This window comes from Thermobia domestica, chromosome 13 (genome assembly GCF_964235325.1).
Source record: "Thermobia domestica chromosome 13, izTheDome1.hap1.1, whole genome shotgun sequence".
In the NCBI taxonomy this organism is placed as follows: Eukaryota; Metazoa; Arthropoda; class Insecta; order Zygentoma; family Lepismatidae; genus Thermobia; species Thermobia domestica.
The window spans coordinates 214,133,559-214,152,882 of NC_137466.1; the positions used below are offsets into that span (position 1 = coordinate 214,133,559).

The 19,324-nt window shown below is 36.8% G+C and overlaps 1 protein-coding gene across 1 annotated transcript in view; it reads left to right on the forward strand.

Annotated features, from left to right (window-relative positions):
- Nucleotides 1–19,324, forward strand: part of LOC145669008 (uncharacterized) — a gene marked incomplete in the record, with an annotated part of 761,869 nt that overhangs the window by 126,314 nt on the left and 616,231 nt on the right. The window contains 1 exon segment of the mRNA XM_081737333.1: nucleotides 8,674–8,812. Within this exon segment, the coding sequence (XP_081593459.1) occupies nucleotides 8,674–8,812 (139 nt within the window).

Sequence of the window (19,324 nt, forward strand, 5' to 3'; positions counted from 1 at the left end):
GCGGGGCCACATGAATGGTACCATTGAAATTCTACGAAGCCTGGTTCTGTACGAATACTTTCTCGAGTTACTGTACATATAGACAAAGTATCAGAAAATGACAATTTCTCAACCGCTTTCACATTTTTATTGTTTTACTTTTATTTTTGGGCGTTACCTAAAAATCCAAGAGCCTTGGATATGATTTTGGAGCAGAAGAAATTGCTCGCTAGCTGGACGAGAACTTAGTAAATCTGATTTGATTGGGAAATTATCTACCTAATCGAAGACAAAGGAAAGCAACATGGAAAGAAGGAAGAACATGGTTTGGTGAACATCGCATTTAAGAACAGTTTTCGTGCAAGGCTACAGTGGCGTGGCGCTACGCTAAGTCATGCGGACAAAATGGTTGGGGAATCTAGCGAAACATTGGCGACAGAGCCACCTAGCGGAACAACAAGGAAAAGACGTGTAAATTACAACTGATTTTTTCCTTTGCTTGTTTCCATTAAGATTTCACCGAGATATGGACTAAACAAAAGACGAACGATTTAACCGTGTTTTGGTACGTTAAATACGATTCTAACAAATGAATAACAACTTTTCTCTTCTATTAGACGTTTATTATACAGGGTGTTTCATAACAACACCGACAACGTTTGGGAGGTGATTCCTGACACCAAGATACGACAAAAAGTATATACCAACCTGAGTGCACAAATGCTTTCTTTTGGAGTTTTAGGCTGTCGAAAACATGAAAAAATTAACTAAGGCCCGTAACTCCACAACTATGGGACCAATCGTAGACAAGTCAAGACTTCACTTAGGAACTAATATGTGCCCTATCCCAAAATACGTTTCAGAATTCTAAGGTACTCACGCAACAATTTTTATAGAGGGAGTTTCGCTACGGGCATATAATTTGAAGTACTCACCAACTACCTCTATAAAAATTATTGCGGAAGCACTGCAGGATTATGAAACTTGGATATTTGGATAGGGGATATATTAGTTCCTAAGTGAAGTCTTGACACGACTACGGTACGTCCCATACTATTGGAGTCATGGACCTTTGAAGTTCATTTTTTCATGTTTTCGGCAGCCTATAATTCCGAAAGGAATTATTTGTGCACCCAGGTTGGTCTATATTTTTCGTTTTATCTTGGTGTCAGGGATCACCTCAAAAACGTTGATGGTGTTTTGAAACACCCTGTATATACGTCGTACAAATTAAGAATATGGGGCCAATATATAATCACTATAAATATAGGAGACTGGGCATTCAAAAACGCTTTATCTTGTAATATATATCGCACACCCGGTGGAAGACTGTTACAAGTCAAAATTACACATTTGTGAGAACACGACTTTTAAAGTTTGTTATTCTATCAAAATCACTTCCTGGAATACTGGTATTTCTGCCATCTAGGGGTTAATTTGTTTAGTTACTTTTCACGAAAATATCTTCAGTTAGAACTCGCTTCTCTCTCTCTCTCTCTCTCTCTCTCTCTTCTCTTTTCACCGATGATAACTCAAAATTGTCATTTTTTGAGTTGTAACACTCTTCCGCCGGGTGTGCAGTATATAACTCTCATATCCACAGAGATAACAAGAATTTTAAGAATAATAAAATAATGGATCAAAAGATTGCGATCTTGGCCATAGGTTTTGAATCGGGGGCCACAAAATATTTGAACAGTCCCTAAATCGAGTTTTCGTATTTTCTACGAAATAAGCACATCATACTGAGTTAAGTGATAGTTTGAATTTGGCTACATTATATAAATTTCTCCAGATATAAGGCCTACAAGAAAATTTTTGATTGAAAAATATTGCATCTTTTGATCCAAAAATGATATTTTGTTCACAGAAAATTTGGAGAATGTTCTACTGTACTTACGAAACAGCAAAAATAAATAAATAATAAAATCAAATCAACTATCTTAAATCAAAACTTACTTTCTAAAAAGAAATGTATCTTTGTTTAGGATTGTCCTGGTAGTCGTACCGTTCACGATAAACCCCCTCGATTTTGAAAAGACAAGAAATTGTATTAAAATACAGGGTGGACAAAAAGTAGGTATACACCCCTGCATTGATTAAGTATTACATTCTAGTTTATGGGTTTATTCGCATCGGCTGTTCCAGCTTAAGGTACAAGTAAAATGACATTAAGAACAAATAATAAGGAAACTTACGATAACAATAAGAAATCATACAAAATACAGTGACCTGATCAGTACGAGACTGTATACCTACTTTTGGGCCACCCTGTACGTTAGAAGATATAGTGTAATTTTATTATTTAGTTTAATAAATATGATATTTCATATAGAACTTACCATAATGAGAAACATGAACGAAATTCTTTATTATCTTTTGATTTATTTTAAATGAAATTAGTGCTCCCTCGTGACTTAGCGGTTACCATAAGCGCTTTTGGAGTGGAAGATCAGTGTTCGACTCCCGGCGGAAGCTTAGTGATTCGATTTCAACGCCAAACTGTAGGTCCATGTCTTGTATAGCCTCGCTGCTGAAAGGGACACTAAACTAAAAATCAAATCAAATGAAAGAAAAGCTATTCTTAGGCTAAACAAAAGCTGCTCTGGTGAAGCAAAGAAACAAAAATATATATAAAAAAATAAATAAATAAAGAAGAATTTAGGAATTGCAGATCATATAGCATACTTGGTGCCATTTGGTAATCCCAAAGAATCCGGGGTACTAAAGAAATTTCTATTCTTTTGCGTTGCCCCATCAGACATCATTTTACTGTACAGGTTCGAACCATTTGAGTGGTTCAAGGCAAACAGTGGCGGATCTAGAAGGTAAAAACTGGGGGGTTGCCAGAACTTAGACTATGATAGGTAACTCATGAGTTTACTATAAACTTTCAAAAATATATAAATAATAGCTTAAATTATATTTGTCGTTCAAATAACTGGGAGCCTAGGCACCCTGGCCTCGGGTAGATCCGCCACTGGTTTAAGGCTAGTTGTATTACACAAAATTAATACTGAACTAGGGCATGAATAATGTAACTTGATCTGTAACAAAGTAGGTAAGTATTTTTCAGTTAGTTTGCAGCGATACTTTTTACCAATGTGACTTACCTCAAGAACCGCCACTGTTTTTCTGTAGAATCCGATTTTTTTTTTTTTAAAAAAAAGTACATAATTTGAGGAAGCTTCGGGATCCATTCAATTGGAATTAGGAAGATTCTACTGTGCATTTATCCTTTTCCGATGTAGTCCGCTTTTAGTCTTTTAGGTCCATTTTTCTCAGTTAAGAGTCTTCATCCCGGCGAAATTAAAATACCGCTAATTTTACAGTAATTATGTGATATCTTCAAATAGATAAAAGATAATTGAAATATGGAACAAGAGCGCCCTAGACAATATTATTTTGCGTGAGGTACCGTTATCACAAGTCACCTAGTGGCTTTATGTTTTCAGCTGTTTAGAAACGCGAAAATAAATGCCGATTTTCAAAATGGCTCGAAATCGAAAGCAGATAAGTGAGTCGTGATAACGGTATCTCATGTAAAATGATATTGTCTAGGGCGCTCTTGTTCCACATTTCAATTATCTTTTATCTATTTGAAGATATCACATAATTAATGTAAAATTTGCGGTATTTTACTTTCGCCGGGATGAGGACTCTTAAGAAACCTGAGACTTAAGAAGAGGCTGGTCAAGTGCTATATCTGGAGCATTGGACTGTATGGTTCAGGGACTTGGACATTACGGAAGTTAGGAAAGAAAATATTTAGAGAGGTTCGAAATGTGGTGTTGGGAGAAGATGGAGTAGAAAAATGGACAGAAAGAGCAACAAACGAAGATGTTTTAAAACGGATAGAAGAGAAGAGGTCACTTCTCGCCAGCATCCTTCGTAGGAGGAAGGCCAATTGAATTGGACACATATTGCGAAGACCTTGTATTCATCATACTGCCATAGAAGGAAAGATGGAAGGAAAGTGAGGAATAGGAAGAAGAAGAAGAAGAGAACTGACCGATGATTTGAGAAGCAGAAGAAAATATTGGGAATTAAAAGGGGAAGCTGAAGATCGAAAAACGTAGAAGAAACATTTCCAGGCCTAAGTCTAAAATTAAAAAAAAAAAAAAAAAAAAAACAGGACCTTCCGAAAGGCAGAATACTTAAATAATAAGCAACCTGAAGCTATTGTTATCAGCCAAGAGGACGAAACATTTGTAATCGACTGTACCATGGTAGTAAAATATGTACACGAAATCAAAAGTCACTTTTCTTTAAGAATGCGATTTATATTTCAATTTCCACTTTCCGGGTTGGTGTTTCCTTTTCCCTTTCGTATAATAAGTGCATTTTTAGGTTAATTTTCCTCCATAAAAATACCAAAATTCAGCTATGAATATGCAAAACTATCTCCAAGCAACAGACTACCATGGTTTGCAATGAAGGCCTGTTTTTTTCTTGTTCTTTTTTAGTTTTAATGTTCTTTGTGAAGCGTAGCATCTTTTCAAGCGTATTCATTGAACAGTAACGAATTCGATGACCTACTGCCTCTAGTCACAAATACCTCAACCAGACCATGAAGTGTTATTTTCAGAACCACTCCTACCTCTTGCCAACACAACGAGGAAGAAAGAAAGAAATACAAATAATAACAATAAAAAAATGACCATATTCAAACGAAACAAGCACAAAATGACGTCAATATGTTGTGTTACCGTGAAGCCGAGTGTAGATTAAGTAGTCCTAAGTTCAATTTCTGGTAAAGCGGACATATTTTGTGTTGGTTGTTTAAAGTTTAACCTCCCTTATCAACTTCTTCTTCTTTCTCTCCGTCTTTTCCCATTTATCTGAGGTCGTTGTTTCTACTCACGTCAGTGTTCTCCTTAAAGCTCTATACCCGAATTATTTCCCTGTTAGACCTTTCTTCCTGAAATCATTTCTAATCATACCTATTTATTTTCTCCTTGATCTTCCTCTACCTCTCTTCCCATTCACTTTCATTGGCATGACTCTACTGATCACATAGTTGCTTGTTCTTTTCATTAGATACAATGCCATTGCAGTCTTTTTTCTTAGATCTTCTTAAATATCTCTAAAATCTTGGTTGTTCCAACCTACTCTTTCATTCCTTACTCTGTCTTCTTGTTATACCACACATCCAGCGCAGTACTCTCATTTCTTAAGATTATACTTGAAAAAATAATATATCATGGAACAATACTTTGCATCACGTGCTGTTCCGAACACGAGGAACCGTGAATCTGACGTTCTCTGACACTTTGAACTTTTTTTTTGTGTGTGTGTAACTTGGACCCACATTTAAGTCAACATATTTGAGAATTTTGTTGGGAGCATGTCTGGAAATTATGCCCCCTAGGAAATTATGCCCCCTTGCGCGAACATTGCAGATTGCAGAAATATGCACTTTTGTATGTCATATGTGTGATTTCCTTTATATTTGATATGGACCGCCACTCCATATTTTCTCGTGTTCGAAATAACGTATATTTCAGCTTAACTTTTCCACGCTTTTGGGCAGCTGTGAAGCTAAGCGCTCCCTTCCCCCATAGGTCCATGTGAACTTTTTTTTTCTTATCTTGATGTAGGTATCACCTTCCAAACGTTGTTAGCTTTGTTTTGAAACACTCTGTATAAAATATAACAAATGTTCTACTGTTACTACGAACAATATTTTTCGTTGTTCCGTTCTGTGTCTTTCATTGGCCGAGGCGTTCATAAGTTGGTCAGGATCTGAAACAAGTCCTGATTGATACTTATCATTGTCTAGGCCAATTCACATACACTACATTTATATATATACATGGATAAAAGTGGATTCGATCTGAAAAGGTAGGGAGACGCACGACGTCACGCCGTCTCCCTCCCCTATCTTGCTCTTTGCCCACTGTAATTTTTTTAGGAAGTAGAGGGACGATATAGATATTTTTTTGGAATTTGGGTAACGGCGTTCCCCCTCACTTTTACCCATATATATATATATTTAGATGACAGTGTAAAGGTGAAAAACTAAATAATTGTTTTAAAAGTGTATAAACGTTTATGCCGGTTAGGCTAAAGGAGACGGTGATTATGAGAATGGATGAAATGGTGGAATGAAGAAGTAGGAGGAAACGGAAGAACCCCGAGAAAACCTGCGAGCACGGTGTTTGTCCACCACAAAGTCCACACGGCGCGAGCTGGGATCGAACCAGGGACCCCAAGCACCGGAGGTACTGTAAATGGATTTCGTGAGACTTTTGATAAATTTTAAAGCACTTATATATTATCAAAATGAAAATGGGACTATTGAAAAGTTACATTCCTGTAACAGTTGGAACATTTAATTTTTAAATTTTTTTCAATTTTCACATTTTTTATTTCGTTTCCTTTCCTTAATTAGATTTTCAAACTATGCTTTGCAATATCGGAGTTCGGAACTCTTGTTAAAAAAATCTTTCTTAGTGGTACTCATTGAGATGATATAAAGAACTAGAGATGCCCTTCCCTATGTCACAGTGTTAATTCGAGTGTGCTCTCGATCGTAGCATTCGAGTCGAGATATCCTCTCCCAAGATGACGTATTCCACAAGTTTCAGTCAGCATATAAATAATTGTGAGGACCATGCGTATAATTTATTTATTTATTTAACAATCACCAGACACAGCTCAGAGGCCTTTTTATACTTGATATCTGACAACAATAATAACAATGGAAAGAATTTGGGAAGGTATCGGTCAGGGCCTGTTTTAATTAGTATCATCGCGGCATTTGCCTTCTAGGACTGGGGGAAACCCTGGAGAATCCCAGTGAGTACGGTCGGCTGCGGGAATCAAACCCACGACCTCCCGAATGCGAAGCAACGCTCTACCACTGGAGCTACTTTGCTCGGACCCTCCAATTAGGAGCTCTCTAATATCTAATACGAAACCATAGGCAACGCTGTATGTGAGAAGTGCGTAAACTTCAAAATAACCTAGCGAAACTTGACAATTTGGTCCTTGTGCCTTTTAGAAAATACTACATTTACTAATGGTACACATATGACGGGCTAGTTATCTACACTTCTGGCATATATTGTATTACTTGTCATGTTTTTCAGCGCTTTGCTCTTGTGGTATTTAACTAAGCTTAATCCTTTCAATGGTGCAGAAGCAAACTTCGAACAAGTGTCTAAAAATTACCGTAGATTTTGAACAATACCAAATGCTACAACGCTTTACGTTATCCGCTCTACACTATATTGGAAATCATTATTTTTAATGGCAAATCGTAGTGCCTGTGATTTTCAAATAACAAATTCCACGAAAACAAAAATAATTATATACTATATACGTTGGCGCGGGAGACCCGGGTTCGATTCCCGGCGGGAGCTCATGTGGTTCGGATTCCACGTTAATCAGTAGGTCCACGTCTCATATAGCCTCGCTGTTGAACGGGACGTTAAACTCAAAATCAACTTAACAAATTTTTAATTTGGTTGAACCGTCTGCTAAAGTGAACGTGAACCCATTTACAAATATACTTTTTTGTACAAAATATCGATAAATAATGTGTGACTTGTATGAGAGATAGGCCTATTGTTCATTTTAACAGTGAGTGAGAATTATTTTATGCAGTAATTGCCATCATTAGCAATTTTTAACGTAGGCAAAGTAGGCCTACTGCCTTCACAACCAAACACATGCCTAGCCAAGGTGTCACAGAACACTTGTCAAAATTTCCAACAACCCATAAACATATAGTTCAATAAATAAGCAAACTTAATAATAGTTTGACAATTCTCTAGGTAATAGTTTTTACGAGACTTTTGACTGTAAATACAATGCATATGCCTATTCACCCAATGTTATTACAAGCACACAGCTACATTATATTATGTACTATTACAGGTAAAAGATAAAAATAAATGACTTACCTTTGACATACTATGAAATTCTAAAGAACGTTGATGTTTTCGTGGTACATTTTTCCTAGGAGAACGATAATCAACAATAAAACAGATATAAATTACTATGGAGCCTTACGTGAAAAACACCTCTTTATCCTCTTCCAATATGGCGGATCGATTCGATATATGCGAATTCGATACCATCAAAGAATCGCATCAAAGCATCTTTAGTTGCTTATATTATTTCAATAGTGGTACTTTACACCACAAATCCTATTTACTACCCGATTTCAAATTTCTGGTAGCTTAAGCAGACTGGCGTAGACATTAACCAGTCAATTAGAACTTCTTTTATATTAGAGGGGTTATAGTAGGGGCGACTTAAATTTTAATTTTGGGTAGCCCCGCTTTCTTGCTTATGAATACATAAACACATTTGATTGATAGTTAAATAATTATCTAACATTAATACAAATAGTGGAAAATATATTTACTCTTTATTGTATCTTTTAGCGTTTAGATATTTTTCAAAATTTTTGGGTAGGCCCATGCCTACCCGGCCTACCCGCTATAGCCACCACTGGGTTTCTATTCATTTGTTTTTTTATTAAATAAAAGAGTAGTTGTCACAATAGATGAGAGAAATGGCACTCTTCCCCTTTTTTGACCTTATTTTTAGCACCTTTTTATTTTTTCTATGGAAACTGCTCCTAAAAATCCTAACCCGGCTTATAAGTTATGCTTCCTGATTGAAGGCACACTTTGCGTTTCGTATTTTCTTACTCATGTGTTTTCTGCTTGTCCTTTTCAGGGATACTGGGTGGAGATGAAGGAAGAGAATTTGTGGTACCTGCCTTGGGTCGTTCGACCAGAAGTCTACCCTCGTCCACCCGAGTATTTCATATCCCCGTCGCTAGGTGTCATCAGGAGACGCAGGAGTATCACTGCCGGTAAGGAGTAATAACAATTTTTAAGTATGGAAGTTAACAGTAAATTATCCATAAGAATTGTCATCTCTTGTCTTGTCCCAGGGTTGTGCTAGAAACAGATCACTTACCTAACCGAGATTTGATGCTCCGGAAACAACGTAAAAAGGATATACAGTGAAACCTCTCTAAAGCGGACAGCCGTGGGGAATCAAAAATTGTCCGCTATAGAGAGGTATCCGCCTTAGAGAGGTTTCAATATTTTCTTACGTAAACTAATAAACAAGGTAATAGGCAATTCGAAAAAAGTATTTTTGCATGAATCACGCATTTATGAATATTACCAAAATGTTATTGTACCTGCATTATCTTGCGCCATCCAATTCGAGGCACAACCTTAATAAGATGTTATAGTACTCTGCACTTTACACTTATCGCTGCTTACTACGTTTTCGGTGTATTGCTTTAATTTGTGAGTTAATTACAGTCCAGCAATGACTTTTTTTTTTAAAAGACAATATGCGTACCCGTTGTCAAAAATACCAAACTTGTCTTCTGTTTGGTTAGAGATTCCAGCGGGACAGTAGAATGATGTGTCATCCCAGTGGGCAACTGTCAATCACTTTTGTTTCTGAAACAGGCTGGGTGGGAGTGGAATGCAAGCAAAGGATACAAGGGTGTTGTGAAACAGAGACCCTTCCTCAGAGTTGCTGGACAGACAGTTTAGGAGGCAAAATGTTGTCACACCCACATGTTCTTTCTTGGTGACATAGTATGAATTACTAAAAGTGTATTTTTACTGTACTTTTCAACTTGTTTTTAGAGAAAGTGTCCGTAATAGGAGGTAAATAATACCTATAAAAGACAAGAAAGACTGTCCGTGTCCGTACTAGAGAGTGTCCGCTTTAGAGATGTTTGCCAATATGTTTTTTCCTATTACGGTGTTTGGGGATTACAAAATATGTCCGTTATGGGAGGTGTCCGCTTTATAGAGGTGTCCGTTAGTAGAAGTTTCACTGTATATATTTTTTAAATACTAAGCTGAACTTTTTGCTTGTTAGTAAAATGAAAACAAAGAATATATTTTTACAAGAAAGCTACAATAAAGACAGGTACTATGTGTCTGATGATTTACTGCAATTGTTTCGCAGGGTCCCTGTGTTATGTTTACGTTGAGTCCAAGGGCGCCGATTTCCCTGCAAATTTGGTGGGGAGGTATTCAAATGCAGAAAGCATATATGAGGATTTTAAAGACAATTTGCATTCAAATTATGCCAAATATTATAAATTTACAAGTACAATGAGGGGGCTCACATGAGCTTTGGAGGGCTCTCGTCCCTCCGCAGGTTTGGCGCCCTTCGTTGTGTCGTGTTACCAGGCCTAGAGGATGTCAGGATAGCCGATTTTCAATTATTTTCTGTATTATTTGACAGGATTAACCACATTTTAAGAGAAGTAAGTGACGAAAAGATCGAAATAAAGAATGAAATTAATTCTTTCAGTTTAACATTCGATGATTATACCTGTGAGGGTAAGGTAGATGATGGTAAAGCAAGTGAATGATGATGGTGATGATGGAAGAATTGGTGGAATGAGAAAGCAAGAGAAAATTTGAGTACCCCGAGAAAACCAACGGACACAATATTATCCCAGGATGTTATAAAATAGAGAATCTGCCCATATGTATCTTCATCCTATTAACTCAATGAACGCCCCCCCCCCATAAAAAAAAAACGAGTATCAGCACGTCTGATTGGCTATTCTCGTTTCTGCTATAACTATTGGCTTAAATCATTGAGATCTTATTGGGTGGAGCGGGCAAAGTAAAGGTGCCGAAACTGTGACCTATGGCTTCACGATTTTGTTGTACACGCAGGCCTTCCTTGATGTTGTCCACATGTTTATAACATCCATGATGTTGTCCACCACAAACTTACTTGGCCGGAAATCGAACTAGGGCCCCACGCACCAGAGGTGAGCGCTCTACCACTGAGAAACACACAAACACACACACACACATAGTCTATATATATATATTGTGTGTGTGTGTGTGTGTGTGTGTAAATTATAGAATAAAGACGTCAGCTGAGTGTTACAACATTTTCTGTGTAAAGCCGATCATTTGTTTGTTTTTATTGGGTTGGTGTGATTTAAATGACCTATCTTATGTCTAGCACAGCCAGTGAATGAACCACGATCACAGGTACGACAGTACACATTCAGAAAACAGACTATGCTGCCCAATCACTCAGGAAACAGTTTGTTGTTAAGCAGAGACTTATGATATTGCACTATGGAGAACATACAGTTGTGAGTGATTTTCCTTTATCAGTTCAAACTGCTACATTGATTAGTATACTTTTAGACATATAAATCATCAGCAATGCATTTATTCTATGAGTGGTGAATGAATTCATCTATTCGCCGTTAGCTTGTGAAATTTCATGTCGATGGTACAACATTCAAAAATAAGCCCCGCTACTTCCGACCAACATATTCTGATGAACGTCAAAGGAACACCGTCGGAAAAGTTCATGCTATTATTGACGATTTAGGCATACACTATACCACTGTCACTCGGTGAGTCCATACCATTGCAGACGAGTTAGACATACATGATACCACTCTCATTCGGTGGGCTCCATACCATTGAAGACGAGTTAGGCATACACCATGCTACTGTCATTCGCAGGCTCCATGCAATCGATGAGGTGAGAAAGTTGGAATCGTGGGTACCACATGGGTTGATGAACCAGTTGGGTCAAAATTAACGCCAGTACAGTGGTTGGATCAAGATTAACCATTGTTCGACCTGCAGAAGGTGTTGTTGCTCTATGGTGGTCTATGGTAGAGGTCATCAATTATGTTTCTCTCCATTGAGGCGAAATCATCAATATACATGGTTATAAAGCTGAACTCCATGAAGTGGACCGCAAAATTGTCCTAGAACATCTAACAGAGATCAGCAAATATGATGTTCTTATATTACACAAAATTGCACATCTACATATCGCTCAAAGGACGGTACACACTTTCCATGGGTTACAGTATGAAATTTTTCCTTATCCACCGTGTGCTCCTGACGTCTCTCCCACCGACTACAACCTGTTCTGGCATCTCCATTACTTCTTGGGAGGGAGAAACTTCCCTGATGCCCTACACAATTGAAATTACCTAATTTTATATGCTATCAATACTCAACCTTCGTGTCTTGCAAAATACAAAATATACCTCGTGCCCCAAGTGTGGTGGACAAATACCATGTGGTTTTTTCGGGGTCCTCCCGTTTCCTCCCACTTTTCATCCCGCCATTTCATTCATTTTTCATCATCACCATCTCCTTTAGCTCACACGACATAATCGTGGGACGTAAAACATTTCATTTTTCGTTTCAAATATGTCTCGTTGACGTATTCTCTGAAAGCTGTGGGTTTATTTGTAACGTTAGATGTAATGTATGTTTCTTGGTATATTTTTAAAAACAAAAACAAGATCTGAAATTCAATTTAGAGCAGTTTTTTTTTTACTGGTTTAAGAACGTGGATAGTTTTTAAACTATTTAAATTTTCATATTGAATCATAATCCAATTAATTAACCTAATTCTTAAATAATTATAATCATAATCATAATTATAATCATTAACCACCCGTCTCCTTTAGCCTTAAGGATAAGAGTGGATCGATAAATTAAACACTCTAACTTCTCACTTTGCAAAAGTATAATTTCATATGACACGTTACCGCTTCAAATCATAGTTTTGTGTGTGTGTTTTTTAAATGAGCGCAATGAAATTTATAATGGTGGAAATAAATTTAGATTGCTATCAGTGACGGATCTAGAAGGTAAAAACTGGGGGTGGGGAGCCAGAACCCAGATTATGAAAGGTATATCATGTGTTTACTATACACTTTCAAAAATATATAAATAATAGCTTAAATTATTTTTGTCACTCGGAAAACTGGGGGGCCTGGACCCCCGGCCCCAGGCTAGATCCGCCTTTGATTACTACTCTATCATTACAATATTTTGCTCAGTGGCGTTATTTCAGGTTTTCCCGGGGGGGGGGGCAACAGTGCCCACTAACATAAGAGTTTCGCGTTTCTTTATTATTATATTAATATACAATTTATTACAAAGCATGTCTCAAAGTCAGGAAGGGCAATTGCCCCCACGCCCTCCCAAAATGACGGCCCTGATCTTGCCATACAAGTTCAGAAACAAATCTTCGCATTTATTGGTTGATTAAATCCCCCTAAAATGTTTTTACAATACCTTACATCTTATACACTCTCTTTACATTATCTTTTGCAAATGCTTTCTGCCTCAGTTACTTCAAAAAGTTGTTCAGAGAGGGCAGCAAAACATACTTTATTTTCTCTTTTCTACTCTTGCTTACAAACGAGTACAGACTGCCGGCAACAGATGTCAGTAGCGCCTCACTTTGCAAATGCTGTTCCCAAGTCATCAAGCGAAGTACTTAATGCAATGAAATGCATTTCTTTTCCGCAAATTAAAATGTTTAATAATACTGTAGTTTGTTGAATTTTCTTGGAAAATAAATTATATTTAATTTTTATTTGTGTTGAATAGTATCGCAATGGGATGTGCATTTCCAAAACACAACATGATCTAGTTTGCATTTTTTTTTTTTTTTTTTTTTTTTTTAAGGGTTCGGGTATTCGATCAAAGTTTGATAGGCAAGATTTACCCAGCCATTTTAAAAAAAATAATATAAAAACTCTTGTAAATTTCAATTCCCAATCGTTTGTTTCATTTCGATACGAAAGAACTGTATATAAGATGGTATAATAATCTATGTATCGGTTCCCGTTCGTTACGTATGTCAAATAAAGTGATACGGTACTTAATAAACAAATTAGCATTGGAGTCGATGAATAGTCATAGACAATAGCATGGCTCATGTTTAACTAATTAATGCATAATAAGCAGTGGCGTATTTAGGGGGTGGCTTCCGGGCTTAAGCTCCCCCCGAAATCTTACTTAATATAGTAAAGTAAATGAAATATCTTGCAGAATTTTCACATTTCCAGGCAAAGCCCCCCCGAAAGTTAGCAAAGCCCCTCCCGAAACAAAATCGTAAATACGCCACTGATAATAAGTGTGATCAAGGGCGCCCATGTTGTGGTTTCCAAGGGAGGGCAGGTATAAGCGATGTTTCAAAAATAGTTTCAAATTTTGGTGTAACTAATGTAAAAATTCTATTGGATTTTCTTTATTCTGAAGTACAATTTCCTCTAGGGGGGGCAAGCGCCCCACCTTGCCCCCCTGATGGGCGCCCTTGAGTGTGATCCTTGCAAATGCTATTATTGGTCGGATTTTAGACCTGAGTTCAAATCTATTGATTCAGGTGACTTCTATTTCTTTACAATGTTGGAGCAATGGAAGAAATAATTGGGATAAATAATCGGGACTACGCAGCAAGGGTATACACTAATTCTGGCAGAACCCGTAGCCAGGGAACTTAGCTTCTCTGTGACAGCCCTTAGCACCCCATAAAACTTGAGTTGTTCGTTTAGAACAGCGTTTCCCAACCGGTGTGCCGCGAATGGGCCGCTGGTGTGCCGCGAGGAAATCAAAACAAAATCATTAATTCTATTACAATCAAATTGCAAGACATTGAGTCTCACATTATATTTATGAGGAAAAATGTATATCTGTGTTTCACATTACTATGAACCTCTACTATGAATCTACAATTTTAAGTTTCATACTCTGTTAATATTCTGTATATTTTTAATGTTATAAAAGTATTTGTTATCATTGTTAACACCATTATTACTTCCTTATTGTTGCAGATTATTTCGTAACTTGAAATTTTAAAATATCATTGAATCCTTTCGACAAAGCAAACATGGATTCAAATGACCTACATTTGTGTTTTAAAAGTACAAGAGATTTGTTTCTTCGTTCGTTATTTAGTGACCTTCCTTCTTAATGAAAGTTTGTATACAGTTTTCGAAAAAGAAAGCGTATTTTTAAAAACCTGAGTGCTATACTTCATTGTAAATGTTTTCTATTTTTAAATTAGAATGAAAAATAAGGATAATGATTTACCACGGAGGAAAATAAGTGATCGAGCTTTCTTCTCTGTGAAAGGGATATTAGTAATCACAGAAAAAAATAACACGGTATTTTATATTTACAAATAATAATAATAACAATAATAATAATAATAATAATAATAATAATAATAATAATAATAATAATAATAATAATAATAATAATAACAATAATAATAATAATAATAATAATAATAATAATAATAATAATAATAATATCTATATGAGTGTGCCGCGAGAATTCAAGTTACACCTGTAGTGTGCCGCAAGTTGAAAAAGGTTGGGAAACGCTGGTTTAGAACAGAGCTGTCCAACTTGGATGTCGCGTAGTAGCATCAAGGGTGTCACAATGTTTTTCGTCATAAACTGAGAATACTATAAAAAGAATAAAGTACTTGAAATAAAATATAAATAAATTTAGTGTATTAAACGTGTGATTGAGATCAATATTTCTTCCAGAGATACCAATGTTTGACAAAGTGGAATGGATACTTTCAGATATCTAGGATCAGTATTCATATCCATGAAGAAATTAAACTAACTAACTAACTAACTCTATGGCCTATGAAACCCGGAGGTTCAATGCCGCGTTCACAAAAGCTCTCCACTGACTTCTATCCTTAGCTAACTGCATCCAGTTTCTACCTTGTATTCCAATCTCTGCGAGATCCATCTTAATATTGTCCTCCCATCTACGCCTAGGTCTTTCTAATGGTCGTTTTTCGATTGGTCTTCCAGTCAAGACTTTGAAAGCGTTTCTACTTTCTTCCATTCTAGCTACATGACCCACCCACCTAAGCCTCCTAGACTTGACGACCCTAACAATGTTGGGTAAACCGTATAAATTATATAGTTCCTCGTTATGAAGTTTCCGCCATTCCCCATTCCCGTTCCTCTTGGGTCCGAATATTCATCTCAGGATCTTGTTCTCAAATACTTTCAGTATATGTTCTTCCCTCAGAGTAAGTGACCATGTTTCGCAGCCATACAAAACAACAGGCATGATTATTGTTTTGTATATTTTAAGCTTCAAATTCCTCGACAGAATTCGCGACGACAAGAGATTTTGAACCGAATAGTAACACGAATTCCCTGCTTTTAGTCGACATTTAATTTCTTCGTGAATATGATTTTCCTCTGTTAATATTGATCCTAGATATTTGAAACTATCCACTTTATCAAAAGTATTATTTAATATTTTAACGCATCTATAATTTGCTGTATTACGGTCCCGACGCACTTCCATGTATTTAGTTTTCTCTGCATTTACTTCTAAACCCATGTCCCTGCAAGCGTTTAATAAGATCTCTGCATTTCTTTCTATTGTTCTCCTATCATCCCCTATTAAATTTACATCAGAATATGCCATAACCTGCTGAATACCGTTCAACTCTAGGCCCTGGTTGCTATCTTTGATTTTCCTTATAGCGTATTCCAGAACAAAGTTAAATAATAATGGCGACAACGCATCTACTTGTTTCAGGCCATTTTCGACGTGGAAGCTCGTGGACAAAAATTTTCCTACCCGGACTTTACTTTGGGATTCATTTAAACATACCTTAATTAATCTAATTAGCTTTCTCGGTATTCCAAGTTCTGTAAGAACGTTGTATAATGTTTCTCTCCTAACCGAGTCGTACACCTTTCTAAAATCAATAAATAGTTGATGTACCGGGGTATTGTATTCCCACTTTTTTTGAGTATTTGGCGAATGGTATATATTTGGTCGATAGTTGATCGATTTCGTCTAAATCCACACTGATAATCTCCAATAATTTCATCTGCGTATGGGGTCAGTCTTGCTAACAGAATATTTGAAAGGATTTTATAGGATGTTGACAGAAGAGAAATGCCTCGATAATTAATCGACTAAAAGCAGGGAATTTGTGTTATTATTTAGTTCCAAATTTTTTGTTGCTGTAAATTCTGGCGAGGAATTTGAAGATTATAAAACGAAAATCATGCCTGTTGTGCTGTATGGTTGCGAAACATGGTCGCTTATTCTGAGGGAAGAACGTAAACTGAAAGTTCTTGTGTTTGAGAATAAATTCTGAGATGAATATTGAAATCCAAGATGAACGGGAATGGGGAATGATGGAAACTTTATAACGAGGAACTGCATGATTTATACAGTTTACCAAACATTGATAGGGTCATCAAGTCTAGGAGGCTCAGGTGGGCAGGTCATGTAGCCAGAATGAAAGAAAGTAGGAACGCTTTTAAAGCCTTAACTGGAAGAAAAATGACAAAACGACCATTAAGAAGACCTAGGGATAAATGGGAGGACAATATTAAGATGGATCTGGCAGAAATAGGAATACAAAGTAGAAACTGGATCCAGTTGGCTAAGGACAGAAATCAATGGAGAGCGTTTGTGAACGTGGCTTTGAATTTCTGGGTTCCATAGGCTAGAGTGAGTTCACTATACCGATACCAGTCTTTGATATGCAGAGAAAAACTCCCTAATTTAAGAATGGCACCGAATAAGTTGTTGCGTCATATTGAAGTAAAACGCAAGTCTTTGGAAAGAAAAAGTGTTAACTATTAAAAAGAAATCTAAGACAGGACGGAAAACAGTTTTGTGTTTACTAGAAACTTAAGAGTTGTGATAAAGTTCAAGAAACTAGTTTCCTTGTAGTGGAAATTATTTCAAGAAAGACGTTGTCTCATGCAGTTGGAGAGTAAGTCAACATTCTCTTAACTGGTATTACGCTTGGAAAACTAGACATATTCAGGTCCGCAACTAGATTTGTGTCGCCCGAAATTGGGGGGTATATAGGGTGTTTCAAAATAACACCGACAACGTTTGGGAGCTGTTTCCTGACACCAACTTCCGCAATACTTCCGCAATAATTTTTATAGAGGTAGTTGTTGAGTACTTCAAATTATATGCCCGTAACCAAACTGCTTCTATAATAATTGTTGCGGAAGTACGGTTAGGATTCTGGAACATGGATATTTGGTTAGGGCACATACTAGCTCCTAAATAAAGTCTTGATCCGACTACGGTAGGTTCCATAGTTTTGGAACTATGGACCTTTAAACTTTATATTTTCATGTTTTCGACAGCCGAAAGGAAGCATTTCTGCACCGAGATTGGTCTATACTTTTCATCTTATCTTGTTGTCAGGAATTGCCTCCCAAACGTTTTCGGTGTTGTTTTGAAACGCCTTGTATATATAACCATGCACCTGGGGCACGTGCCCCGCTTGCTCCATTCTAGTTGTGGCCCTGGACATATTCAGGATGTCTGAAAACATTGATAACTCCAAGAGTGGCTATGGTACAGTGCTTGACTCTGGTGCTTGAGATTCTTGGTTCAAACTCCGCCCAAGTAAGTTTGGTGGACAACATCGTGTCCGGGGGTTCTCAGGGTATTCCCGTTTCCTCTTAGATTATTACTCAATCCATTCTTTCATCATCATTCACTTGCCTTAATCATCCCACTCCCTTAGCATGAAGGATATAATTGTGGGGCGTTAAACAAAGATTTCATTTCGTTGAAAACTCTATTACTTAGAGTTTAATCAAATTTAATGTTTGAAATTTAAACCTGGATGAATATACCAATGTAACTGAACTATTGCAGCTCATATTTTTATTCGTTCCATTGGCAAAGTTAAAGGACCACACACTTTAAAACTTGATTTCAAGGATAATGGTTTTAACGTATGGCAAGATAACCCCCCGACTTTAGAAAATTGAAACAGTGACTGGGTCATTCGTTTGTACTACGTTTGTACCGTTTGTACCGAAAATATTTTCGTTTGTACCATTTTCCTTATAGGATTACTTCAGAGGTCAACTGGGAAGCTATCTTGGCGCCAAGATAGCCCCTTCCCCTATCACAGCACAAAAAAATTGAAATACACCATTTGAAAGCAAATCGTTTGTAACATTTGTACCGAAAAAAGTTTTGTTTGCACCCTGAAATTTTCGAGAAGAGGGAATGACATTTGGGGGCTATCTTGTACGCAAGATAGGCCCCGTAATGTATACTGTTTCCATGCCCATTAACAACCTATTATGTCTTTATTCATGTGAATTTATGTGTATTTAGAACTCTGGTTGTGTATATCCAAATAAAAAAAGATTACAAAAAAAAAAAAAAAAAAAACTCAACATTAAAATTGAAGCGGCGAGCGGGAAAACAGTGTGAGTCAAAAATAAGCCATTTTGAGGTAAAGGCAGAAATAACACTAAAGATGTAGAACTACAAGTTGTAATGAAGAGCAGTACAATTTACAAGACCTCGCACGTCATAGCAGAATGCTATAATGTCGACTTACATTTGTGTCATTAACAAACGAAAGTTCTTTCTTCAAATATCTCAAAATGCGTTTTGTGGACTAGTAGTGTTTTTCCACTCACCGATTCAATTGAATTTTCTCTATTTCTTCCCTTTTCCGTAAGTAAGTACCGTAAAAAGAATAACAAAGTGTGTACAAATTCAGA